Below are 27979 nucleotides of genomic sequence, written 5' to 3'. Positions count from 1 at the left end.
TCCTTTCCAGCCACCTACTTATGTTTGAATGTTTGATACCAAGTATCTTTGCTGAATATAATATAAATGAGGAAAAGAGGCTGCCAGTAAAAACATGGTAATGAGGAAAAATGAAATATATAAAAACCTGGTGACAAGGACAAGGCAATGAGATAAACAGTGAAAGTGAAACTTCTCTGGCAATGCAACAGAATCACCGTAGTGGGCATTCTGTATATTCAGTATACTGTGCTAACCCCATTTTCTTTCCAGTAAGATATTTTGGAATTTTTTGTACTGTTCACTATTTCATGTCTCAGAAATGGTTCAGTCAGACTTATTGCACCCTACACTGCTATTGATGCTACAAAACCTTGCTATTAAACAAGAAATGAAAATGTTCTACAAATTTTTATCATGACACCACCACCACCACCACCACCATTTCTGGCTTTCTATCAGAAGACAGAATCCTGGCCAAGCTATGTATTGAGACTGGAATGACATTTCATTACTCACAAATTATCATGTGATGTTCAGTTAAAGCTAAACTTCTTGTTAAAATTGGCATATAAATTTTTAAATTTGAGATGCAATAGAGAAATTAAAGATAAGCTGTAATCTTATTTTAAAGTTCACGTGCACATAGCAGCAGCCAGACATAAATTTTTCCAGTGTTTTAAAAAAATACAATCAAAGTTACAAAGAGTAGGTATTACAAGTAGAGAAGCTCACTAGAGATTGCAAATTTCTATGCAAAAATAAGAAATGTGAAAAGTTTTACACTGATACTCTCATTTATTACATGCTCACAATGAACTCTCCTGATGTAAATTAAAGAAACAGGGTCACAAATTAAGAATGGTGATTCAGAAAGTTGTGATCACAAATTCGTTAGATCCTCAGACTACCAGTTTCGGTCAGCAATGACCATCTCGATATCCGTAGCAAAACATGGGAAAAGCATAATTACAACTAGCGGATCCCCTACAGTTTAAAACAATAAAGTAGACCATAATGAAAAGTGTCACTGACACATATGTGAAAATTATGCACTTTAAATATTATGAGGCATACCTGTTTTAAAAACATGTCCTAATATACTGGAATGGTAGTGGCAAAGATACACACAAAATCAGCTTAGCATTATCACATATATGTAAAATATGGTATATACTACAGTCCCCTTGTTAACAGTGCCACTATTCATAACAAGCTGCTATACAGTAGCCACAAAATGTTCGTGTTCTAAGATCTTTATATGTCACTACTGAATGCATACACATATTTTTCAATCATATAATTGTATGATATGGAATAAAAAGAAGAATACAATCAGTAAAGTCTGTAATAGGTTTACCGGGTGTGTACATCATTATAGTAATAAAAGGCAATAAATTAAAAACATGACAAAAGTTAGACTCTTAAAAAGGAAATAGTTAAGTGAGAATAATTTTGAAATGCTCTTGTGGCTAATTTTAGATAAAGATATAATAATATACATAAGAACAAGCTTAAACAGTACACAGAATAATATAAAAGGAATAAAGATGCTAAAGAATGAAAACAGACCATAGTGAGTAATCACCAGCCTTTGTTGGTGTGCCTGCCAGAATGCCGCATAAGCGAAACAGAGGTTACAGGGGAATCATCCCCTGTGACAAGCCGTTCCAAGAAAAGAATGATAAAACACTGCTCCACTCAATTAACAGGGTTATCTAGTTAATGAAATATACTGCATACACAGAGAATCGACAAGAAAACATAAGAGTAATGTGCTCAGCATAATACAATGAAGTTCTCTTTGGATGGACAATACCACTATGGATCCATTATATTAGGATATGTTTTTTAAAACAGGTATGCATCATTACATATAATGCACTTAATTTTCACATGTACATCAGTAATACTTTTCATTATGCCTGTTTTATTGTTTAAACTGTAGACAATTCACTGGTTGTATTAGTGCTTTTCCCATGTTTTGCTTCAGATTTGTAGATGGTCAGCGCTGAATGAAACTGGCGGTCTGAGGACCTAACAAATTTGTGATCATATATGGAAATAAAGAAATTTACTCTAAAGTCTTCTTTGTTTGACTAACCCATAATTGCAGGAATGTCTGCCTTTAAACTGGGTGCATGAACAAATGCTTGCCTCAGCTGATGCATGTCAGTTCAATGATGCTAGTGTTTTCATGATAAGTCGAAAACAACCTGCATGCACAGGGTGTGAGCGCAATCTTGAAAGACTCTCACAAAGTACAAACAGACAACAGCAGCTGATAAACAGATCTCATAGGGTTAAATTATGATCATGTGCACACTGTACTATTAATCTCAAGTGTGAAGACTATTTCTCCAGAAACGTATAATGCAGGTGCTGCAAAAAAAAAAAAAAGCTCATAAATCTGAAGTGTGCAACACAAAGCAATATAGCACAAAAGCACATGAATGCAACTCATAATAAAAATACTGGTTCAGCAAATTATGTTCAAAGCAAACGTGCAAAGAAATAAAATCTGATGGAGGGGGGAAGTCTTTTCAGCTAATGATAAGGCTTCATCTGTGACACCCAGAGTAAATAAAGTACTATTAAAGTCTCTTATTGACAAAGCTATTCAGTTTCTTTAATTAATCTGTAGGCATACAAAAAATAGCGATTACAAAAACTAACCGAATTATGAAATTCGCTATTTAGCTACACTGGCAACAAATACCCATCAAACATCAGTTCATAACAGGTATTGTACAGAAGCAATTTACAAAACAGGGCAAAATTGTAGTACTAAATTTGCACAGAGCAACAAATTTACTGTGTCTTAATTTATTCGGTAAACTTGGCTTCACAATCCATGAAGGTGCGAATCAGATTCACACTGATGTACCTAACGAAGAGTTGTAAAAGCTATTGCCCAACTATGGTATCATTTCTTCTGAAGTAACATCTAGCATTAAAAGTACAAATAATACATCAAGTTGATGTCGAATGCCTTGCCGAAACTCTGTAAAGCATACAATATTCTATTTTCATTAAAGGACAAGGTGAAACAAGAACTAGATTGCCTTCAACACAGTAACATTATAGAATCAATTACAAGTAGCCAATGGGCTATGCCAATCACTGACAATCATTGTGGTACCAAAACCTAATGAAACACTGAGAATTTGCAGTGATTTTAAGGCAACAGTCAATTTGAAATCAATTACAGATTCATATCAAATTCCGAAACTGAAAGAATTAATGTCTAAATTAGTTTGTGGGGTATACTTTGCAAAATTAAATTTAAGTGAGACCTACTTACAAATATGATTGGATGAGGAAACAGAAAGATATGTCTCATAAATACTCCATTTGGACTTCATCAATTCAAATATTTCCATTTGGGATTAACATTACACCAAGCCTGTTCCAGTGATACTTAGAACATTAATTATGAAAACTTGTAAGTCCGTGAACCACCTGGATAAAATCTCTTGATGAACTCCTGAAGAGCTATTATCTAATTATAAATGTATATTTCAGATTTTACAAGCAGCTAATGTAAAACATAACAAGGAAAACTGCATATTTTTGCAACAAGAAGCCCAATACTTAGGACACATTCTGCCACAACAAGGTACCAGACCAACACTGTAACACTTTGAAGCAATTACATATCTTACATCTCTCAATGTTCTGAAGCAATTATATGCTGTTGTAGGCCAAATCAATTACTACAGAAAATTCATTCCACAAGCAGCACCCATAACTGAACTGCTTCACAAATTGTGAAAGAACAAAATGGATCTGGCACAATGAATGCTAACAAGTATCTCTCAAAAAGAATCCATTAAATTTCAGTCATCCAATAAATTACATTAATTACACTTGAACCATCACATAAAAGTGTTGTAGGGAAGGCAAGCTAAAGACTGTTTTATTGGCCAAGCACTTAGAAGATCCAACAAATCTACAAAAGAGACTGCCTACACTACACTTCCCCATCATCATCTTGAGTATTTTTGCATGTCATGGGATCCTTACTAGACAAGTTTGACAGAGGGTATTGAAAAAGTTCACAGAAGAGTAGCTCATTTTGTATTATTGTGAAACAGGGGGGGCGAGTGTCACAAATACGGTTGGTTGGTTGGTTTACAGGTGGGAGAAGGGACCAAACTACGAGGTCATCAGTCCCTTGGTAATAATAAAACAATGCCACAAGTGTGGGCATAAAACGGACGAAACTTATAACACAAAACGGAATGAAAGGAAAAGCCACAAGAACGAATGGAACACTAAAAGGAACAAAAGAGGACAAGAAAACAGAGAGACACTAGAAACAGAAGAAAGTAAAACATGAAAGCAGATTACAGAATAAAAAGGGAAAGCCAGCCACTCTGAAATACATTAAAACTTCCACCCTAAAAGCTCTAGGGTAGAGGACACTAAGGGGGGAAAAAAGACATGCACTAAAACCTAGATAGAAGTATAAAATCCACTCTCATGGATAAAACATAATCTAAAGCTGCTGTGGAGGCTTTGCCTCCCAACACCGAAGGCAGGGTGCTGGGAAAGTTAAAAGTGTGCCGCAGGGTGGCTAAAAGTGGGCAGTCCAACAAGAGGTGGACGACTGTCATTTGGGAGCCACAGCGACGCTGAGGGGGTCCTCGCAATGGAGTAGGTAACCATGCGTTAGCTACGTATGGCCAATGTGGAGCCGGCAGAGGACAGATATGATTCACAAACTGGGGTGGCAATCACTAAAACAAAGGTGTTTCTCGTTGCAGTGAGATCTTTTCACAAAATTTCAATCACCAACTTTCTCCTCTGAATGCGAAAATATTTTGCTAACTCACAGTGAGAAATGACCATCATAATAAAATAAGAGAAATCAGATTTCACACAGAAAGATTTATGTGTTCATTTTTCCCACATCCTATTCCAGAGTGCAAATATCGAGAAATAGTCTGAAAGTGATTCTAGAAACAATATGCCAAGCACTTGGATTTGAATTGCAGAGTAGTGTTGTATGTGTAGATACACACTGTGAGAGCAGAATTCAATGGAATTACTACAAAACTACTTGACAATTATGACATTGCCAGAAAATATAACAGCAACATACCTGGTATCTTTACATGTCCAGTAAGTGTAGCATCATCAATATATGGATGACTGCTTTCTTGAACAACTGGTTTTGGAGCCATATGTAATGAAAATGTGTTACTTGCTACATCTTCCAATTCAGTAACACACAGTTCCAGTAGCATGTCACAAATATCCGCATATGCCAATCCCATTGCTGTAAAGGATTGAGGAACAATATAAGTAGTCATAAAAAAGAAAATGCCTATGGAAAAAGTCAATACAAATGCAGTGGCTCACTGATGTACAACAATGATATAACAGTACAATATAAATTGTCGCTGATAACACTGCAGGAAACATACTAAGGAGCTATTCAACTTAGTTCAATTTGTAACACACTCAGTAGCCTCTCTCATTGACAGTCATTTTTATTAGTACACTACTGGCCATTAAAATTGCTACACCAAGAAGAAATGCAGATGATAAACGGGTATTCATTGGACAAATATATTATACTAGAACTGATATGTGATTAGATTTTCACGCAGTCTGGGTGCATAGATCGTGACAAATCAGTACCCAGTAATAACGGCCTTGATACGCCTTGGCATTGAGTCAAACAGGTACAGGTGCCTATGCAGCTTCAACACGATACCACAGTTCATCAAGAGTAGTGATCGGCGTATTGTGATGAGCCAGTTGCTCGGCCGCCATTGACAAAACGTTTTCAATTGGTGAGATATCTGGAGAATGTGTTGGCCAAGGCAGCAGTCGGACATTTTCTGTATCCAGAAAGGCCCATACAGGACCTGCAACATACGGTTGTGCATTATCCTGCTGAAATGTAGGGTTTCGCAGGGATCGAGTGAAGGGTAGAGCCATGGGTCGTAACACATCTGAAATGTAACGTCCACTGTTCAAAGCGTCATCAATGAGAACAAGAGGTGACCGGGAGGACTCTATCAATGCAATAGCTGAACAGGTTAATAGACTCACCCTCAGAAAACCAGAGTGACAGAAACAGTGTAAGGAACTAGTGTGAACATGTGAAGCTGAGCTGAAAGCTTCACAGACTACTGTAAGTTCCTCAGGGACCTCTGCAGCTAGTTCTGTGGTACCTATACCAAGGACAGCAAGCAGCTTCCTTGCAGTACCTTTCATCCCTACTTTTTTGGCAAAACAAAATGAGAACATTACAACTTTCCTACAGAGGGTTTAAGATGTAGGACACACTTGTTTCCAGCCAAATGGTTTTGTTTATTAAATGTAGAGGACAATACAATGGATCCCTTTAGGGCATCCCAGAAACAAGTACATAGACTGATGGCTAAAAATGTAGGACTGTAGGAATGAGTTACGTAATTTAGAACTAGAGGTACTAAAGAGAAAAAACCACATTCAGAAATATCATGTTAGAGAACCCTAGTGAGGCCGATACGGAAGTCTCTAGAACGGATGTGACTAGTGAGGAAGAGGTCAAGTTTAGACATAAATAGTGGTGACTTGTTGTCTCATTGTTGAGCAACACAAATTAAAATAGAAATCTCCATCTCACCAAGCCAAAATGTTACCTCCACATTTTTGAAAAACGTGTGACATTAGTAATGTGTGTTTCTGGCTGTACGAGTTCCTGTTGTTTGTAACAAAGCTAAAATTGCCGGGAAACACACACAAGCAGGTATGATCTGTTGATGCATTACGCGATGCAGTAAAATTTTAAGTCCTGGCAAACAGTTTAGCATAACACTATTCAGACTAAAAGAAAGTCAGTTACTACATAGCCTGTTTATTTACACTACAGCAAAAGGCAAATGGAGATTTTGAAGCTTTTGCAGTTTGAATACAAACTGCATAGCATTGCTCGTGCATGTTTGGATGGGATGCTACACACAATGAGGTGCTGATTTAGGAGGCTAAATCTCATCCTACTGATGTATTCATTAAGGGCATATGCCCGCAAATAGATTGTGAAGTGAAGGTAGCCTAACCACCTTCACTGCATGTTGCAACCTTGTTGCACGAGGAGCCTGAGTGGGTTGTTTCCACTCCACTGCACAGTAATGGGCCACACCATGTTTTTTTAAACAATGTGCAATGGAAACACTGAGGTAAACCAAACCATACAGCTGGGCACTATTGGGTGTCGTTTCAGACCAAATGCCACTTGGAAGGACAAATGAGTGATAGTTGCCTACAGAATTTTAGACAGAACCATCAAGAGCAGAATTCTCCATAAAAGTATGAGAGACTGTATGTAGATCACGACAAAGGAGGTAGGACCACTCACCCACTTTCGCCCCCAACAAGATTAATGAATCTTGTCCCAAATGGAGTGGAAAATGAGGTGCCTACTATAATTTTAGAAGGAAAGACTAGGAGAAGGTTGGTTGGTTGGTTGGTTGGTTGGTTGGTTTGTGGAGAGTTGAAGGGACCAGACTACAAAGGCCATCGCCCGCAAGGAAGAAAACAAGCTACAAAGATGACAAGGGATGACACAGAACAAGAAAGACACAGACAAAGACCAGACAAGAAGAATTAAAAGCACACAGTGTTGCAGTGTTGGCCGACCACGGAAACAAAAAAAAGGAAAAGCCAACCAACAAAGAGACACAGTAAAAATCATAATTTAAAACTGTAGGCTAAAGGCCAGACACAATGCACAAAAGAGACAAACCCTCAAATTGAGTGATGAAAGTCCACTGCTTGAATAAAACTGAAAACTAAGCCTGTCATTGCAGCATCATCCTTTAAAAGTGCAGGGAGCATATCAGGCAGCACAAACATCTGTCTGAGTGCAGTTAAAAGCAGACAGTCCAACAAAATGTCAACCACTGTCAACACTGAACCACGGTGACAGAGAGGTGGGTCCTCACAGTGCAATAAATAACCATGCATCAGCCAGGTGTTGCCAATGCCTAGCTGGCAGAGGACAAATGAGCCCATGCGAGAGGCCTGCAAGGAGGAGCGCCACACTCCGGTAGTCTCCTTGATGACCAGAAGTTTGTTGGGTGAAGGAAGGATGCGCCATTCATCACTCCAGGTACCAATGACGCAAAAATGATTGAGATCATACTCCGAACGGCCAATCTCCAGGACCGGTGCATCGACAGCTTGTTTGGCCAGTGTGTCAACCCGTTCATTATCCAGGATGCTGACCCTGACCGGGGCCACCGTTCTGGAAGATGGATGACCGAGTTGGGGAACAGGAGATGGTAATTTGGATTCCCTGGCATGCTACAAAGACCAAGGAGTGGCCACAATGGGCAAGAGTATGGAGGGACTCCTGGATAGCCATCACCAGACAAGAGCGAGAAAAACACTGGTCGATAGCTCATAAATTGCTCAGGAATTCACTACTGATAACGAAGGACTCACCTGAGCAGGAGCAGATAGATGGCGACAAGCTCTGCAGTGAAAACACTGCAGCCATCCAGCAATGAGCATTGTTCCCCAAGAGTAAAAGCATACTCAACCTGACCAGCAACCATTGAACCATCGGCATAGATTACAGCAGAGCTGGGAAATGCGGCAGGATGGAAAGAAAGCATCGGCATAGGGCCTCAGGAGGGACTGAGTCTTTCGGGCCTTGTGCCAAATCCAGCCGAAGGCACAGGCGGGGCACACACCACAGGGGTAGATGTAGATGGGCCTGGAAAAGAGGTGGGAGAGGGAAAAACTCAAGCCCAGAGAGAAGAGCCGGGACGCGAACCATGATCATACAACCTGACTGGGGCCGCCGCTTTGGAAGATGGATGACCGAGTTGGGGAACCGGAGACGGTAATTTTGATTCCCTGGCAAGCTACAAATATAAACGGCCAGTAGTCATTGGCGCCGGATCTGCAATGTAGGGACACCAGCCTCCACAAGTATGCTGTTTACAGGGCTTGTGTTGAAAGTACCAGTTGTGAGTCAGATCCTGCAGTGAAGTACAGGGTCAAGCAACCGCAATGGGAAGGTGATGCCAAACCATAAGCCAGGCTCCCATAATCGAGATGGGACTGAGTCAATGCCTGGTAAATTCGTAGAAGGGTAGACCGATTGGCACCCCAGCTCGTGTGACTCAAGCAATGTAGAGCGTTAAGATGCTGCCAGCACGTTTGTTCAAGCTGCCAAATATGAGGGAGCCAAGTAAACTGGGCATCAAAAAACAATAAAAAAACTGATGTGTCTCCACCACTGCAAGAGGTTCACTATCAAGATAAAGCTATGGATCAGTGCGATGCCGGTAGAAATGTATGCAAGTCTTAGCGGCCGAAAGCTGGAAACCGCCCAATATGGCCCAAGATTGTGCCTTGCGGATAGCGTCCTGCAGCTGCTGTTCATAACCCGCAATGCCAGTGGAGCTATAGTACAGGCAAAAGTCATCAGCATAAAAAGAAGCCACGGACATTCCCAAAGTTTCCTATTTATAGCAACTAAAAAGAGGCAGACACTAAAGACAAAGCCTTGTGGGACCCCATTCTCCTGGACTCGAGAGAAACTATGGGAGGGACCAACTTGCCCATGGAAGGAATGGGGTGACAGAAAATATTGAATAAAAATTGGGAGCAGGCCCCTAAGACCCCAGCCTTGAAGCGTGGTGAGGATATGACGTTGCTATGTTGTATTGTATGCCCTCCGCATGTCAAAAAAAAAAGACAGCAACCAGATGCTGACAGTGGGCAAATGCCATACGGATGGCAGACTCCAGGCAGACCAGATTATCAGTGGCATAGTGGTCCTTACAGAACCCACCCTGGAACGGAGCCAGAAGACCCTAAGAGTCAAGTAGCCAACTCAACCTCCGGCTCACCATGCGTTCAAGCAATTTGCATGGAACACTAGTGAGGCCAGGTTTCAACACGAGGATGATCATGCTTTTCCACCATTGTGATGGGAACTCATCCTCAACCCAGATATGGTTGAGAAGGTCTGGGAGGTGTCACTGGCAGTTCACCGAGAGGTGTCTGAGTATCTGATAGTGGATGCGATCCAGCCTGGGAGCCATATCAGGGCAAGCAACTAGGGCACTTTGGAATTCCCACTCACTGAATGGAGTATTGTATGATTCGGGGTGGAGCGTATGGAATGAAAGGCTCTGACGTTCCAACCGCCCTTTCAGGGAGCAGAAGGTCAGTGGGTAATTTGTGGAAGTGGAACCCTGAGCATAATGCTCCACTAAGAGTTTGGCAATCGTGTCAGAATCAGCACAGACTGTTCCATTCAGGGATAGCGCAGGTATGCTGACAGGTGTCTGATAGCTATAGTCACCTAATCTTCGCCCAAACCTGCAATGGTGAGGTATGGATGCCAATGGTGGAGACATACCTTTGCCAACACTCCTGCTTCAGTCGGTGAATAAGGCTCCGAGCTCAGGCATGGAGCCGCTTAAAGGCAATAAGGCAATCCAGTAACGGATGCCGCTTGTGACACTGGAGGCCTCGCCTGCGATCGCAAATCACCTCTGAGATCTATGGTGACCACCAAGGCACAGTCTTCTGCCGAGGGTATCCAGAACAGGGAATTGTAGATTCTACTGGGTGTCTTGAGAAAGAGGCTCAATAGTGGCAATGGAGGCAAACGAGTCCCAATCAGCCTTATTCAAAGTCCATCTGGTGAGGCACCTAGAAGAGTGACACTGCAGCAGTGACAGAAAGATCTGAAAGTGGTCACAAGTCGTCATGCACACACCAGTGGATGGATGGTAGAAGGCTAGGGCTGTAGACCAAAAGGTCAACGGCTGAGTACGTGCCATGCGCCACACTGAAATGTGTGGAGGCACCATTATTTAAAAGAGAAAGGGCGAGCTGTGCCAACACTTGCTCAATGACAAGGCCTCCTTCTTCTTCTTCCTCTCTTCCTCCTGCTGATCTTTAGGAGCAATATGGAAAGGAGTCTCAGAAGGAGGACCAGGGACAGACGAAGAGTGGAAAGCTCTGTGATCTGCCGCTCCTGGCTCCTTGAGCCACTGACTGATGTCCCAGCTGTCGCACTGGAGGATGTCTTAGAAGGTTTACTTGCAAGGGACCCTTTCCATGCGATATAAGCCAGAGGAGGCTGGTGTACCTCTTGTGGGAAGGGTGTTGGGGGTTGGGGGTGAGGGGTGTGGGGTGGGGTCCGATATCCCTGTCAATTTGAGGGGTTGGTCTCCCAAAGGAGGTACCTTGGGAGTTCAAGAAGAAGCAGTGTCCACATCACAGACACAGGGGAAGAGGCAGGGCGGTCCTGAAGGCTTACTGGAGGCTTAACAACTGCAGGGACAGCCGTCACTGCCAGGGTCAACAAAGTCGCAGTCGCAGCATACGATGTAGTCATTTGCACACGATGAAGCCGTTCACATTTCCTCTTCACATCCTGATAGGTGAGCCTGTCCAGGGTTTTTATTTCCACAGTTTGTCGCTCCTTATGGAGAACACAAGTGGGAGGAGGCACACATGGAGCACTCGGGTGCAGAGGAAGACCGTAATCCCTGCATGTGGCGCTGGAAGTACAACCAGATGACATGTGACCAAACTTGTAACACATGAAGCACCGCATAGGGGGACGGACATATGGTTTTATGTCACAACGGTAAACCATCACCTTGACCTTTTCAAACAAGTCACCCTCAAAGGCCAAGAGAAGGCACCAGTAGCAACCCTGTTGTCCTTGGGTCCCCTATACACGCACCGGACGAAGTGGACACCCCGTCGCTCTAAGTTGGTGCATAACTCCTCATCCGACTGCAAAAGGAGGTCACGATGGAAAATAAGACCCTCAACCAAGTTAAGGCTTTTATGAGGAATAAATGAAACAGGGATATCACCCAGCTTGTTACAGGCTAGCAACGCCCACGACTGGGCTTGGGACGCGGCTTTGATCAAAATCGCCCTGCTGCGCATTTTAGACAATGCCGCCACTTCCCCATACCTATCTTCAGGGTGGTCTACAAAAAACTGGGGCTTCGTTGTCTGAAAGGTCTTTCCATCAGTCCTGCAGCAAACTAGGTACCAAGGGGAATACGGCTCATGAGACCGAGTTGCCCTATGGTCCTCCCAAGGTGTGGCCAGAGAGGGGAACGATCGGGAATCATAGGTCCCAGCATCAAATTCATTTTGTACCCGCTTGGAGACTGCTGGTGCTGAGTGACCACCAGATTGATTTGACTTAACCTTTTTCATTGCGGGTCATCTGCCCTGATGCCACCCATTCTGACCAGGGGCTCTCCCCACAGGTGCCACCGTGCCTCAGCAAGGGCCACCTGGTGGGATGGCCACTGCCGGGAGTCCTGGTGCCCCAGATGGATGTGCACCTACTCCATTGCATATGCAGGGAGGTCTCATCTCTGGCATCAGCAGTGTGATTCCTGTGTTGTCATTGGGCTACAACCAAGAGGGTACATGACAACCCCACCATGACGAACTGGCTACCGAACAGTCAGGAGACGAGAAGTACGCAACCCAGAAGATGTAGGGTGCAAAGTCTGCCATATGACAATAAATAGCACGCAAGATCTTGGTGCATAATGCACAAACAAAAAACACCTCGTACGATGTCCTACCCCACATGGCAAGCACTAGCGACAGAAATTTGGAAAAGATGGAGGTCAAACCCAAGAGGGGATCAACACATACAGGCCGAAACCTTGGAGACTCATTTTAGTCACCTCTTATGACAGGCAGGAATACCGCGGGCCTATTCTAAACCCTGAACCTGCATTGGGGTCAGAGGAAGGAATATTAAAGTTTTAGGAGATCCAGGGGCTCATGCTAGTGTATTATTTGTTTCTCATAGTGGTAAGCACATGCTCAAGCCATCACACTGTAACATTATCAGATTAGGAGCAGAAGTAACAGCAATACCCACAGACACACATTTTGTAGACCTGCATACAGATGGTAAGAAGTATGGTATTGATATGGAGATGCAGAAGCGATTTCTGTGTTGTTCAACAGAATAATTTCCTACATTGGTATCACATGGTGGTGGATTACAGGATGCATGTTCTTCAATTCAGTGAGGCAACACACTGTTTCGGCAGCGACTGCACCTCTCAGTCATGAGGAACTAGTGGAATGAGGTCTCTTTCAGAAGCTCCAACAGAGCCACATACATGGGTATTGAAAGCTAACACCCTTGTTACAATTAGCGGTACACCAAAAAAGTTCTCTGGATAGCTGTCTAATCCAAACTCTGGTCAGACTTTCTGGTCGATCCACTCAATCAGAAAGACTTTCTTGAAAGACTGCAGATTCATGATTAAAGAAGTATTAGTAAAACAGAGATAGTAGGAAAGAAGTTTTGTGATCCAGTATGTATTGATAATTTTGGGAAAGAGGTCTACATCTACATCATTACTCCGCTATTCACAATTAAGTGCAAGGTAGAGGGTTCAATGAACCAGCTTCAAGCTGTCTCTCTATCATTCCAATCTTGAACGGTGTGTGGGAAAAACAAGCACTTAAATTTTTCTGTGTGAGCCCTGATTTCTCTTATTTTGTCATGATGATCATTTCTCCCTATGTAGGTGGGTGCCAACAGAATGTTTTTGCAATCAAAGGAGAAAACTGGTGATTGAATTTCACAAGAAGATCACGTCGTAACAAAAAATACCTTTGTTTTAATGATTGCCACTCCAATTCACGTATCATGTCTGTGGCACTATCTCCCCTATTTCGCGACACCACAAAATGAGAAACCATTCTTTGAACTTTTTTGTTGTCTTCCGTCAGTCCCACCTGATGTGGATCCCACACTGCACAACAATACTAAAGAATAAGGTGGACAAGCATGGTGTAAGCAGTGTCTTTAGTAGATCTGTTGCACCTTCTAAGTGTTCTGCCAATGAATCGCAGTTTAGGTTATTTGTAATTGTATTCCCTAAGTATATAGTTGAATTTACAGTATTCAGAGTTGTGTGACTTATCATTTAGCGGATTTCTTTTAGTACTCATGTGAATAACTTCACACTTTCCTTTATTCCGTCTCAACTGCCACTTTTCGTACCACACACATATCTTATCTAACTCATTTTGCAATTTGTTTTGGTCATCTGATGACTTTACAAGATGGTAAATGGCAGCATCATCTACAAATAATCAAAGAGGGCTACTCAGATTGTCCCCTATGTCATTAATAAAGATCAGGAACAATAGAGGGCCTATAACACTTCCTTGGGGAATGGCGGATATTACTTCTGTTTTACTCGATCTCTTTCTGTCTAATACTATGAACTGTGACGTTTCTGACAGGAAATCACAAATCCAGTTGTACAACTGAGGGGATATTCCATAGGCACACTACTTGGTTAGGAGATGCTTGAAAGCCTTCTGGAAATCTAAAGATATGGAATCAATTTGACATCCCTTGTCGATAGCACTCATTTCTTCATGAGTATAAAGAGCTAGTTGTATTTCACAAGAATGATGTTTCCTGAATCCTTGCTGACTATGTGTCAAATAAATTGTTTTCTTTGAGGTAATTCATAATGTTCGAACACAGTATATGTTCCAAAATCCTACTGCAAATTGACGTTTGTGATATGGGGCTATAATTCAGTGGATTACTCTTATTTCTCTTTTTGGGTATTGGTGTGACTTGAGAAATTTTCCAGTCTTTAGGTATGGAACTTTCTGTGAGCGAGTGGTTGTATATAACTGCTAAATATAGTATTGAGATCCACATGGAACAATACTTTCTAGGCGTCAGGAAATGGTGGTGGAAGGGTTCAAAGGGAAAAACAGTTTAAGTGTAAAAGAAAAAAAAAACAAACAGCTGTCAGTAAGGAAAGTTTTTTTGAAATCATTCCCTTATTTAAAAAAACAGTCATATCTGAGTTTAACACATTTGTCCGAGTCAGAGCAAAATCTTTCCCAGTATTAGAGGGATATACCTGGTTGTTCAAGGAGCAGCAGTATTTGCTAGCAACTGACCTTGAACAACATAAAATTCCAGTGGGAGATGCTAGATCAATTGCTCAAAAACTGCACAGGCTCCCATACCTTCTACAATCTGTTGTTGAGGATACTATACAACAACAACTGGCAGCAGGGATAATTCAACCTTCTGCAAACCCTTGGTCATTGCCTATGGTTATGGTAGCCAAAAAGTCAAACAATGAAGACAAATCCCAACATCTGCGCATTGGTATGTGAGTGATATCAAGGTAACACCACCTGACAGGAGGGATGTCCTGAAAGTAAGTACCATTTTGGAAAAAAAACCATAAAAACTTTTTTCAAACAAAAATTTATTTTTACAAGAAACAGCAAATACTTTCACTATTTTCCTACATAGTTGCCACCATTTTTCAGGCATTTGTAATAGCAGAAAACCTACTTTTATATGCCCTCTTCAAATAAAGAAGCTGTCCGTGAAGATAGCCATTGCTGAATATCAGTTTTTTGTGTCATCATCGCTGTCAAAGCGCCTTCCTCCAAAGTCACACTTCAAGTCACATTGACGGTTCCACCTCTGGGAAGAACTCAACAAGCAGAATGCCCTGTCTGTCCCAGAACATATTGTGCTGACAAAATTGTTTTGAAGTTTTATTTTTTGGAGGATTTTGAGTGTCTCCACTCGATCAACTGTTATTTTGATTGTGGAGTGACATGACAAACCCAAGTATCATCACCAGTCAGAAATGCATATAAGAATTCATCTCCCTCATCACTGTATCAGCAATAAATGTCAAAGTACTGCCAAGTTGCTTTGTTTTGTGGACAGCTGTCAGCATTTTGGGAACGCAACAGGAACACAATTTGAGAAAATTGTGACAATTTCATGCAAATCTGTTTTTGAAATTTGTGGAGACACACAACAAAGCATTCTTATTGTGAACTGTCTGTTTTCACGATTTTCTCATTAACTTTCTCAACCACACAATCACTGAAAACACAATGCCATCCATTCCATGCGTCGTCGTGAACATTGGTTCATCTACCATTGAATTGCCTCACTCACTTCCTCACCATTCCATCAGTCATTCATTTTCACCACAAATCTATACAAGTTGATGAATTTCAGGTGGCTTAAGATTCTTTTCACTCAAAAACCGTATTACGGAACACACTTCACAGCCGGTGAGCTCAGAGAACGTATTAAACTTTTTGAATGATCACAAACAAATGTAAACACAACATTTTCTGGCTGTAATGGCATCAATGGAAAGACAATGAACCAGAGAGACAAGTGTGAATGTTGTTGGAACTGTGACACTAGTGCTGCAGTCTTGGTACAACAAAACAGCACTTACTTTCTAGACAAGCCTCATAATAACTTTGTATTCTTGTATTGACAAAATACTGGACGGATTAGGGAATTGCAGGTATTTTATAACCCTTGATGTATATTCTAGTTACCACTAAATTCTGATTTCACCACAAGGCTGACCAAAAACAACATTTGTGGTTCTCTCAGGGTTGTGTGAGTTTTAACAAGCCTTTTGGACTTAGAAATGTTGGTTGGTTTGGGGAGTAAAGGGACCAAACTACGTTGTCATCAGTCCTCATTCAAACAGGTCTCAAGTTAAAAACAGTCCCTAATGGAGTTGGGGAAATTAAAAGACTCAAAACTAACTTTGAATCACACTGAAGACAAAATGACAGAAGTTAACAGGAAGGGGAAAACATGCACTAAGAGGAAACAGTAGTGGATGGTATTAAAAGAATATAGCAGATGGCCTGGGCTGGCTGGAAAAAAAAGGTGAGCCACCCACCCTTCCATGTGCTAGCCAAGTATGGCCAATGCGGAGTCGACAAAGAACAACAGAGTCCCTGCAAGTGGCTCGCATGGATGACCACCACACATTCGTTGTCTCCTTATAACACAGTTTATTTGGTGTACTGAGGGTGCACCACTCAGCATCCCAGATCACAAAAACTTTACGGCAGAAGACCAATCAGAGATCAGTTTCAGGCAGGCCGATCTCCAGAGTTGGTTTACCGGTAGCCTGTTCGGCCAGGCTGTCAGCAAGATCATTCCCCCACCATCCTGAAATGTCCTGGGGTCTAAGTGAAGGTCACTGAATGTCCACTGTTGTTGAGGGCATAAAGAGACTCCTGGACAGTCATTACCAATTGATGACAAGGGAATCACAGGTCGAGAGCTTGTAGGCTCCTTATGGGGTCACTACAGATGATGAAGGACTCACCAGTGCAGGATCGGATATGTTCAACATCACAATAGATGGCTACGAACTCTGCAGTGAAAACACTGTGGCCATCAGGCAAGGAGTGCCATTCAGTACGTCCAACGTGAGCGTAAGCGAAGCCAACAAGACCTCGAACATTGATTCATCAGTGTAGGCTATTTCTGAGCCTTGGAACTTGCTGAGAATAGTGAAAAATTGCTGGTGGAGGGCCTCAGGTGGAACTGAGCCTTTTAGGCCTTGCAATAAGTCCAGACAAAGCTGTGGCTGAGGCACAGACCGTGAAGGTGTACGTAAGTGGACTTGCAGGAAAGGTGGTAAGAGAGAAAGTGTCGAGTTCAGTAGGAAGCAACTGTACATGGACTGCAAGGGGGTTCTCCATTCTGAGCCGCCATTGCGGGAGATGGATCGCCCTGTTACGGAAAAGGAGATGGTAATTTGGAGGGTAAGGTGAATAATGAATGTGGGCGTTATAAATTTGCAAGCAGGAGTGCCGCCAGAGTCGCAATGGAGGAATGCCAGCTCCCACAAGGAGGCTGTTCACTGGGCTCATTTGGAAAGCTCCCATCAGAAGCCGAACTCCACAGTGGTGGACAGGGTCCAGCAGAAACAGTGTGGGCAGCGATGCTGAACCATACACCAGACTCCCATAATCCAGATGGGACTGCACGAGGGCTTTGTACAGCTGCAGCACTGACACAACTGCTGGCTCACCATATGTTCAAGTAGAGTTCAGAGAAACTTGGTGAGGCTAATAGGACAATAGCTATCCATATCTAGCAGGTTCTTACCAGGCTTTATCACTGGAACGACTATACTTTCCCACAACTGCGACGAGAATTCCCTTTGCTCCAGATGTGATTGAAGATAGCGAGGAGGTTGCGCTGGTAACCCACTGACAGATGTTTAATCAATTAGAAATGGATGCAGTCTGGGCCAGTGGATGTGTCAGGACAGATGGCAAGGGCACTGATAAATTTCCACTCACAGAAGGTAGTGTTATATGGCTCTGGGTAGTGTGTAGCAAAAGACAGGTGTTTTCGTTCCGCCCGCCGTTTGAGGAGACGAAAGGTGGGGTGGTAATCCTCAGATGCAGAGGTGCGAGCATAATGCTCAGCAAGATGCTCTGCGATTACATCTGGATTGGCAGATACAGCTCCATGTGGAAATTCCTGGTACACCTGCAGGGGTTTGATAGAGTAAAGGCGATGGAGCTTGATCCAAACCTGGGAAGCAGAGGATCTTTTTCGAATGGTGGAGGCATATCATTCCCAACACTCGTGCTTCTATAATTTGGTGGACCTGGGCACGGAGCCATTTGAAGGCAATGAGGTTCACTTATGACACTGGAGGGCTGCTGCGATTTCTGGTGACCGACAAGGCTCTGACTTCCACAGGGGGAAACCTGAGGAACAAGGTATTGCCAGTTCACCTGTGGCAACAATGGTACTAGTGATAGTGTGGATCACCTCACTGATGTTGTCATACAACGGAGATTCAACAGAGGTAGAAAAGATGAAAGTGTCCCAGTCAGCGGTGGGAAAAGCCCATATGGGCAAGTGTCCAGATGAGTGATGCTGGGTAAGGGACAGGAAGTTTTTAAAGTGATCTCTACCACACAAGTCATCATGAGCTATCCAGTGGATAGATGGGAAAAGGCCAGGACTACAAACTGAGAGATCAACGGCCAAGTATGTGCCATGTGCCACACTGAAATGTGTGGGGGCATCTGCATTTAGGAGGCAAATGTCAAGTTGGGTTAGTAGGTCCTTAACATCTTTACCACAGCTAGTAACCTTGGTCCCACCACACAATGGGTTATGGGCATTGAAGTAGAAAAGGTGAGGGGACTTGGGAAATTAGTGCCACCAATACATGGGGTGGCACTTCATCATTTGGAAGAAGATGGATGTTACAGATGGTAATTTCATGTGTTGTTCTCACCCTGACAGCCACAGCTTTTAAAAGTGTTTGAAGGAGCACAAGTTCACTACAGACAGAGGTAAGGACATAGATACAAACTCCACCTGACAGTTTATCACAGTCAGTACAGCCATGAAGGGCTGGCGTCTGCATCACAGACTGAAGAGCAATGCAAAAAGCAGGTGTAACACTTAATAGTTTTCATATCGCAACCAGGGGGGAGAAAAAACTCCTGCAGTTTCACTGGAGGATGATGCTTTCTGTAGTTGGGGAAGGCATGAAGTGACCACGGAGGCAGTTTACACCTCAGCACCACCTGCTGCCACCAGTTGAGTATGTGTGTGTATGTGTGTTGGTGAGATTCAGGTTTTTGGGGGACACTAAAATCTTGTCCTCAGATGCAGAAATGGTTGGGAGTGATCGTGTTGGTGCCACCGGAGAGTCTGTTTCTTAGCCTTACTACTTCTTCATCCGCTTGCTCTCTCGCTTCTCTTTAGGGTCTTGCTGGGAGGATTTCTCCGAAGTAGCTTCAGGCACAGAGGAAGGCTGTGAAGCCCTTCATCCAGCAGCTTGTGGCTCCTTCAGCCACTGGCAAGTGTCCACTTTTCCATTAGTGGAGACCTTGGAAGGGAGTGTCTCAACGGACTCCTTTTGTGCAAGAAGAGACAAGAGGAGGCTGTGACCTCTCCGGCTGTGGGGAGTGGACCGATGTCCCTGGCATTTGGGGCTGTATTTATCTCAAAGTAGGTGGTATGGGAGTAATGGAAAAAGAGGTTACCCCTGGGAGTAATGGAAACAGAGGTTGCCCAACCACCAATGGGGGCAGATAGATTTGGGTGGCCTGGAGGGTCCGCTGTACGAGACAGAGATGTTATAACTATCGCAAGTGAAGGTGATGTCAACGTAGCTGCAGCATACATAGATGTCAAGTGAATGGGGTGCAACTGTTCAAATTTACGTTTGACCTCTTGGTAAGTCAGCTGATCCACAGTCTTGTACTTCATAATTTTCTGCTCCATGTGGAGTACTGTGCAGTCTGGCAAGCAGGGGGAGCCGTGCTCTCCACAGCTGACACAAGTGGGAGCAGGCACACAGGGAGTATTTTGATGCAGTAGATGTCAGCAGTCTTGACATGTGACACTGGAAATGCAGTGGGAAGACATGTGCCCAAATTTCTAGCTCTTAAAGTATCACATACGGGGAGGGACATATGGTTTTATGTCACTTAGGTAAACCATCAACTTGACCTTTCCAGGCAATGAATCATGTTCAAAGGGCAAGACGAAGGCACAGGTAGCAACCCTATTGTCTTTGGGTCCCCTACAGACACGCCACATGAAGTGAACACCCTGCCATTCTAAATAAGCACGGAGTTGATTATCAGACTGCAAGAGAGTCGCAATGGAAAATAGTCCACTGGACCATGTTAAGGCTTTTATGTGAGATGACAGGAATGAGAATATCATCTAGCTTGGCACAGGCTGTCTGAATGAGCACTGCCCCATTATATCATTTCAGACAGTGCAGCCACTTTGCCAAACTTGTCCTCAGTGTGTTTGACAAGAAATAGAAGCTTTGTAACCAGAAAGGAGTCTCCATCCATTCTGCTGCACAATAAATACCTTCGTGAATAAGGGTCTCTTTTTTCCATAGTTCTATTTTCCTCCCATGGTGTGGCTAGAGAGGGGAACGATTTGTGGTCATATTTCTCAGCATTAATTTCGACTTTCCTTTTTTAGAGACTGCTGGGGTCATTTGGTCTTCAGCAAAAGATGACTTGGTCTGCTTCATTGTGGGTCATCTGCCCTGATGCCACCCTCTCCGGTCAGGAGCTCTCGCCACGGGCACCACCCAGCCACAGCAAAGGCCATCTGGTGCGATGGCCATTGCCAGGAGTCCTGATGCCCCAAGAAGAAGGGTATCTACTCCTTGGCATATGTGGGGAGTTTGCAGCTCAGGTATCAGCAGTGCTATCCCTGTGTTGGCAGGGCACCATCATGGCAGACTGGCTACCATGCTGGATATTGGGTGTCGAGAAATCCAACATCGGCATGGCAGAGAAAGAGGTTCAAATGGTTCTGAGCACTATGGGACTCAACTGCTGTGGTCATAAGTCCCCTAGAACTTAGAACTACTTAAACCTAACTAACCTAAGGACATCACACACATCCATGCCCGAAGCAGGATTCGAACCTGCGACTGTAGCAGTCGCACGGTTCCGGACTGCGCGCCTATTACCGCGAGACCACGGCAGCCGGCCGGTGAAAGAGGACAGAGGACTATGGAATCAGATGATGTACCCTCTATGATGTACCCTCTAAGATGTTCTCACGCAGATAGCTGGGTTGCAGGTGGAGTTGCAGACGCAGGACAATATGGGGTGCAGAAGGTCTAATCACACACTGGATATATGGAGCACTGCGTAAGGCATACTTGCCTAAATGGCCCACATTTCGGATAATTTGAAAGATGTGCATGTCAAATCCTGAAAGGGGGACCATAACTGATTAGGCTGATGAGTGGGAGGCTCCTTTTACTCTCCTCTTACAACAGGAAGGAATACCTCAGGTCTATTTTAATCCCTGAACCCACCGGAGGTCTCAGAAATGTGCCTAGCACTTTTCAAAGAGTCACTGACGTGTTGTAGAGAGGACTGAAGCCTACTATGTGATAATGTATTTGGATGATGTCATAATACACTGAAGAGCCAAAGAAACCGGTACACCTGCCTAGTATCATGTGGGACCCACAACGCACACAGAAATGCGGTAATACAATGTGGCATGGACTCGACTAATGTCTGAAGTAGTGCTGGAGGGAACTAACACCATGAATTCCACAGTGCTGGAGCTCTCTTCTGAACAGCATGTTGAAAGGCATCCCAGATTTGCTCAATAAAGTTCATGTTTGGGGAGTTTGGAGGTCAGCGGAAGTGTTTAAACTCAGAAGAGTGTTCCTGGAGCCACTCTGTAGCAATTCTGGATGCATGGGGTGTCACATTGTCCTGCTTGATTGCCCAAGTCTGTCGGAATGCACAACGGACATGACTGGATGCAGGTGATCAGGCAGGATGTTTAAGGTGTGTCACCTGTCAGAGTCATATCTAGATGTATCAGGGGTCCCATATCACTCCAACTGCACACACCCCACACCGTTATAGAGCCTCTACCACCTTGAACAGTCCCTGCTGACATACAGTGTCCTTGGATTCATGATGTTGTCTCCATACCCACAATTGTCCATCCATTTGATAAAATTTGAAATGACTCATCCGACCAGGCAACATGTTTCCAGTCATTGACAGTCCAATGTCAGTGTTGACTGGCCCAGGCGAGGTGTAAAGCTTTTTGTCATGCAGTCATCAAGGGTACACGAGTGGGCCTTCAGCTCCAAAAGCCCATATCGATGATGTTTAGTTGAATGGTTTGCACTCTGACACTTGTTGATGGGCCAGCACTAAAATCTGTAGTAATTTGCAGAAGGATAGCACTTCTGTCACATTGAACGATTCTCTTCAGTCATTGTTGGTCCTGTCTTACAGGATCTGTTTCTGGCTGCAGCGATGTCACAGATTTGATGTTTTACCAGGTTCCTGATATTCATGGTACACCCGTGAAATGGTCGTAGGGGAAAATCCTCACTTCATCACTGCCTTGGAGATGCTGTGTCATATTGCTTGTGCACCGACTATAGCACCACATTCAAACTCACATAAATCTTGGTAACCTGCCACTGTAGCAGCAGTAACCTATCTAACAACTGCTCCAGGCACTTGTTGTCATCATATATACGCATTGCCGATCGCAGCACCCTATTCGGCTTGTTTACACATCTCTATATTTAAATGTGCACGCCTATAGCAGTTTCTTTGGTGCTTCAGTGTATTTTCATGGATTATTGTGGGACATATAGAGAGATTGAATAATGTATTATTGAGGTTACAAGATGTACGCTTAAGTTTAAAGATGGAGAAGAGTTCTTTTGCACAATCACAGGTTCAGTACCTAAGACATATTATCATTTCAGATAGTATTAAGCCAGAGCTATGGATAACTGAAGCAGTAGAAAGTTTTCCTGAGCCCACTAATGTTCAAGAGTTGCAATTTTTTCTTGGTCTCACTAATTATTATCATCGTTTCATGAAGGTTTATGGCTTAGTGGCTAAACCATTAACAAAGTTGTTAAACAAAAGTGCAATATGTGAGTGGTGAGAAAAATGTAGGTGAGCTATGAGAAAAATTAAATATATTTTGAGCAGTTTGCCTTTACTAATAATGACCTTTGGCTCAGATTATCTTATTGGTGCTGTTCTTATTCGTGAATGTAATCATGTATAAAGACCTATAGGCCATGCTTTTAGGCAGCTAAGCCAAGCAGAAATCGATTACGGTAACAGTGAGAAGGAGTTGCTAGTGCTTATATTCAGAGTGAACATTTTTAATGTTATTTATATGGAAGTAAATTCACTGTGGTCACTGACCACATGGCTCTTTTGTGAATGCTCACTTTAAAGGACCCCAGAAGTAATTTAAGTTGTTGGTTATTAAAGTAATCTGAATTTGATTATGAAGTACACCACAAACCAGGTCATTAACGCGAAAATGCTGATGCGCTGAGTTGAGAGATCAGAATGCTCCAGTCAGATGATGTTTTAATAGAAGAACTGAGAGAAACACAGAAAAGAGATGCAGAATGTCACCGGTACACTTCTCTTTTGGATTTTGTTACAGAGGATTGTATTCTATACAGCAAGGCCCTCCTGTGTAACAGAGTAGTAACTACCAAAGGGTTGTAACTGTGTATAATAGCTCAGTGTGATGACAGTTTGTAGGCATGTCATAGTGGTCAAAGCCCCACAAAAGCTAAAAAGTCCCATGACTTTGGTGGAAGGGCAGACAGACTGATGTCTGGAAGTATATACAAAACTGTTTGACTTTTGCCTAGCGGGTGCCCCCACCAAGAACCAAAATTCCTTTCCAAACCCTCCCAGATGCCACTACAGCTTGGACAGTGTCAGTCAATTTCCACAGAACACACAAACTAATTAATAAACCCTACCAATATTGATCACTTTTCCAGTTACCTAATTCCAGCACCACTTGCAGATATGACTGCAAAACAGTTGTGTGTGCCTTTGTAAATCATTCAGTTTCACCATTCGGTAGTCCTGAGGCTATTTTGACTGCTCAGGAGACTTAATTTTATGTCATACCTGTTCCTGCAGTGTGCAAATCAAAACATATCAAAAAATGGAAGACAGCTCACTTTCATCCAGAAGCCACACCTACATAAAACATACAGTGTAACATTCTTTAACTACTCAGTTAATGGATGTGGCTGGACACTTTGATTAGTTTGAAATTAAACAGAAATAGGTTAAGGGTTCAGTTCTCAGTTGGTCCCACTATATTTTCTGTCTTTCATGATTTCTTTCACCTGTGGTTATGATTTGTACCCATGAAACCTGTTAAGATGCATTTCTTTTCACAGTGCATGTTAAACTGAATGTCCTTTTTTAGCTTGTTGGGTATCTCATTTCAAAGATTGCCAAGTAAAGCACCGCAGAGTTCAAAGCCAGTCTTCGAGTTGAGAAGAGTTTTGATTATTTAGTTAATATGTCATAGCTGGACTCTGTAACATCATGACATAACTGCTTGTAACTATGTGAAGGGATATGAAATGGGATGGGTGGATGGATAGGATGAGCAGATTGGTAGGATAGAGGCTATGAAGTAACCAGTAGGGAAATGCGTTAACTTACGATGAAGACTGTTTTTGACACAACTATGTGACCAGTACTGGAATAGTCAAGTAAGTCACTGGACTAATGATTATTAGTTTCTAAACCAGCAATGCACAGTTATCAGGAGTGATGAGAAGCATGTGACAATCTGTTGCCTATCAAAACGTGGGATAACTGTTTAAGGCAGCCAACATAACACCAGTCTAACAGTTGGCATACACATGAGCTTTAGAGGTGTCTTTCTTGATCCGCTCAGGATAATCCTAACTATTTATGTTTTCACTTCAAGAAACAATTGTAATAATAATAATATCACTAGAAGAAATAATATGTCACCTACTAGGATATACATTTGCAGTTGCAGTTTTCTCAGCAATAATGAAACATAACTGATTAATAAAGACATAAATAATATAGGTACAAGTAACATAGCCACAACATACCAACAAGCACAGATGATAATGTTTCTTTTGCTGAGGGACCTGCTCTCCCTGCAACAGCTAGTTTCAGTAAATCAACAAGAACACGAGCATCATCCTGTCCTAAGAGACGAGTAAATTCATCTAGACGTGGACGTCCACCTTCTTCCTCTTCTGTATGCCCAACAACCTGTGAAGAGTAATACAACAGTCAGTGAACTATTAAATAGATAATAAAAAAACAAGCCGTTTTCAGTCATTAACCTTATGATTAATGATGAGGAACAGTTTATCATATAAAGTCATTTGCACAAATGTTTGTTAATTTGAAATTCAAAAGAAGAGATACGTGTCCTTTACATATTAATATGACATATAACACCTGTAAACCTGTGTAACACTACATAAACATGTACAATTTTCTTAGCTTATTAGTTGAAATGTGCTTGTTAGCCAGGGCATTCATAATGTTCTAGCTAACCATTTTACATATTCAGGAGCAATTTCTGTTTACTGCATTGTTTATTTAATATGAATAAATTGTGATAATTACAGGGTACCAAGTTTTCTGTAGCATTATGTTTTTTGCTTGGTTATTTTAAACATTACCACAATTTCATGCAAAACCACAGCAGATCATCTCAGACGTTATTAGTTGCAAATTATGAAATAGGTGGGTTATCTACAAAGGCTGTTTACCAAAGCTGTCTTTATTAGACAAATAATGTGTGCATACTGTCAGTACTTCACACCTGTCAATACAGATTATAACCTATATTGCTGTCATTGCTGTTGCCAGGGAAACCTAGATTTGATTTTTCCTCCTGGGCTGAATAATTTATTTTCAGTAATAAATTACATCCATGTAAAGAGGAAATAACTTAATTATGTTTCTGTTCAAAGCAAGAGCATGTTTAAGAGTCAGCAGAAGTTACACAGTGGAAATTTTCATTGGGAAGGAAATCCACTTTCAGAAAGTCCAGTCATGTCTGTCACCTACAAAAACACCATGATCTCAGAAAGACATTCAAGTCTGAAATGTTTAATACATTATGTTAAAGGGTTGTTTATATAATCATGTGCCAGCAATATACTCGGTGTTGGCACGGCCATATTCAAGTTAGAAAAATCATTTCCTTTGAGTAAGTCACTCGCTACACAATGAACTGTTTCCAGCGTAGGTTTCATTATATCATGAGGTGTTCCATAAATCTAAAAATGGGAGATCATATTAAGTTGTATGTATCATGATAGTTGAAGAAATACTGTTGCTTTGCCACTGAAATATCCCTTTTAAACTCAAGGACATAATTAGTTAGTTGCTTGGAATAGAAAACACACCTCTGTGCAAGAAATCATGATTGAGAAAGAAAGGAATAATGGGTGCCTTCTTCTAAGACTTGGGCACATAAACTAGACCATACTGGAAATACAAATTGCAGTGACAGTAAAATTCTCAAATTCTCAATAACATATCATATTTACCCAAATATACAACAACCCACTTTTTCTTCTAGAGGATCTTTGAAAATATTTAATTTTAACTTATCCTGACTAATCAAAACTGCAAACTCTTTTACTAATATACAGTATCTAGAAAGCTAACATTGTACCTATTCTAAACTTATATCATTTATTGACTGTCAACATTTTGATGATAGAAGCACAAACAAAATAAACAGAAACAAATTGTTTACATTAATTGTCATCTTCATTTCCTTTTTTGCTTAATATCTATGGTATCAGTACTTTAAATCATCATCATCATCATCCTAATTATCATCACTAACATCATTATCTCCATTTGTAAACTTACTGTCATTTATCCCTTCCTGACACTCCTCCTATTGTGTGTCAACTTGGAGCATTCCATAGCACTGGATAAACATAACTTTTCGAATGCCACTCACTGAAAAACCATCGCAGGAGAGCCTGAAAAGGTCTGTCCACAACAACATCCATTACCTGAAGTTGTGAGGTCATGCTAGCACAAATTATTACCAGATCTGATTTGTTCCTTGCTATCAGATCCTTAACTTTCTGGGTGATGTGTCCCAAAGGAACCCAACACCAAATTTTTTCCCTTCTTGCATAATAGTCTCCACTTGGGCTTTGCTCTAGGGATGATGGTTATTGCTGGAACAACCATTTTTTGGTTACACCAGTTCTTTTCATCTCCAATTTAACCTGACTGTTAAAACCACTCAACATAATCAGTTTCTGAAATGCTTCCAGTAATAAATGTAGACTCCCAACAAAGATTGAAAACTTCTAATGACGATAAAGGAGTACAAGATCATAGTCAATATGGGGTGGACACTGTGGCTGATATTTGTCTCATTGACTCCAGCAAAGATTGTGAAGGTGAAGGGGACAGATGTGGTTACATCGATGGCAAAAGCTCACAAGTCAATGACTTACCTGCATAGTCCCTTTTGATGGTATCAATTTTTCACCATGAAGCAACTACAAAATCAAGGGTTCAGCTATTAGCCCAAGTTTACAGCACCTCTATAAAATTATAGGTATATCAATCAAATTTACCATTCCTCCCAAGGAAAACTGTGGATATTTTCTTCTTATACAATGTCACAAGTTTGTTGTGCTTCTTCCCAGTGTTAATCTTACTAAGCCATTGGAGCATTGTGCTTCATTGATACCATAATTTCTAAAATACTTTCAAACTAGGGATGGTACCATTCTGTACAGCAATTGATGTCTAAAAATGACAGCAAGAA

General features: G+C 42.1%; 1 protein-coding gene across 2 annotated transcripts in view; it reads right to left on the bottom strand.

Moving 5' to 3' along the window:
* LOC126297739 (E3 ubiquitin-protein ligase HERC2) overlaps window positions 1-27979 on the bottom strand; it is a 752343-nt gene that overhangs the window by 206102 nt on the left and 518262 nt on the right. For both annotated transcript variants that reach the window (XM_049988889.1, XM_049988890.1), the window contains 2 exons: window positions 25266-25431; window positions 5087-5263 (listed from right to left, as the gene is read on the bottom strand). In XM_049988889.1, the coding sequence (XP_049844846.1) occupies window positions 5087-5263; window positions 25266-25431 (343 nt within the window). The remainder of the gene's footprint in view (window positions 1-5086; window positions 5264-25265; window positions 25432-27979) is intronic.

The sequence above is a fragment of the Schistocerca gregaria genome, chromosome X, assembly GCF_023897955.1.
Source record: "Schistocerca gregaria isolate iqSchGreg1 chromosome X, iqSchGreg1.2, whole genome shotgun sequence".
NCBI lineage: Eukaryota > Metazoa > Arthropoda > Insecta > Orthoptera > Acrididae > Schistocerca > Schistocerca gregaria.
The sequence above is the reverse complement of the archived record's forward strand: the minus strand, read 5'-3'. Positions and strand labels throughout refer to the sequence as shown.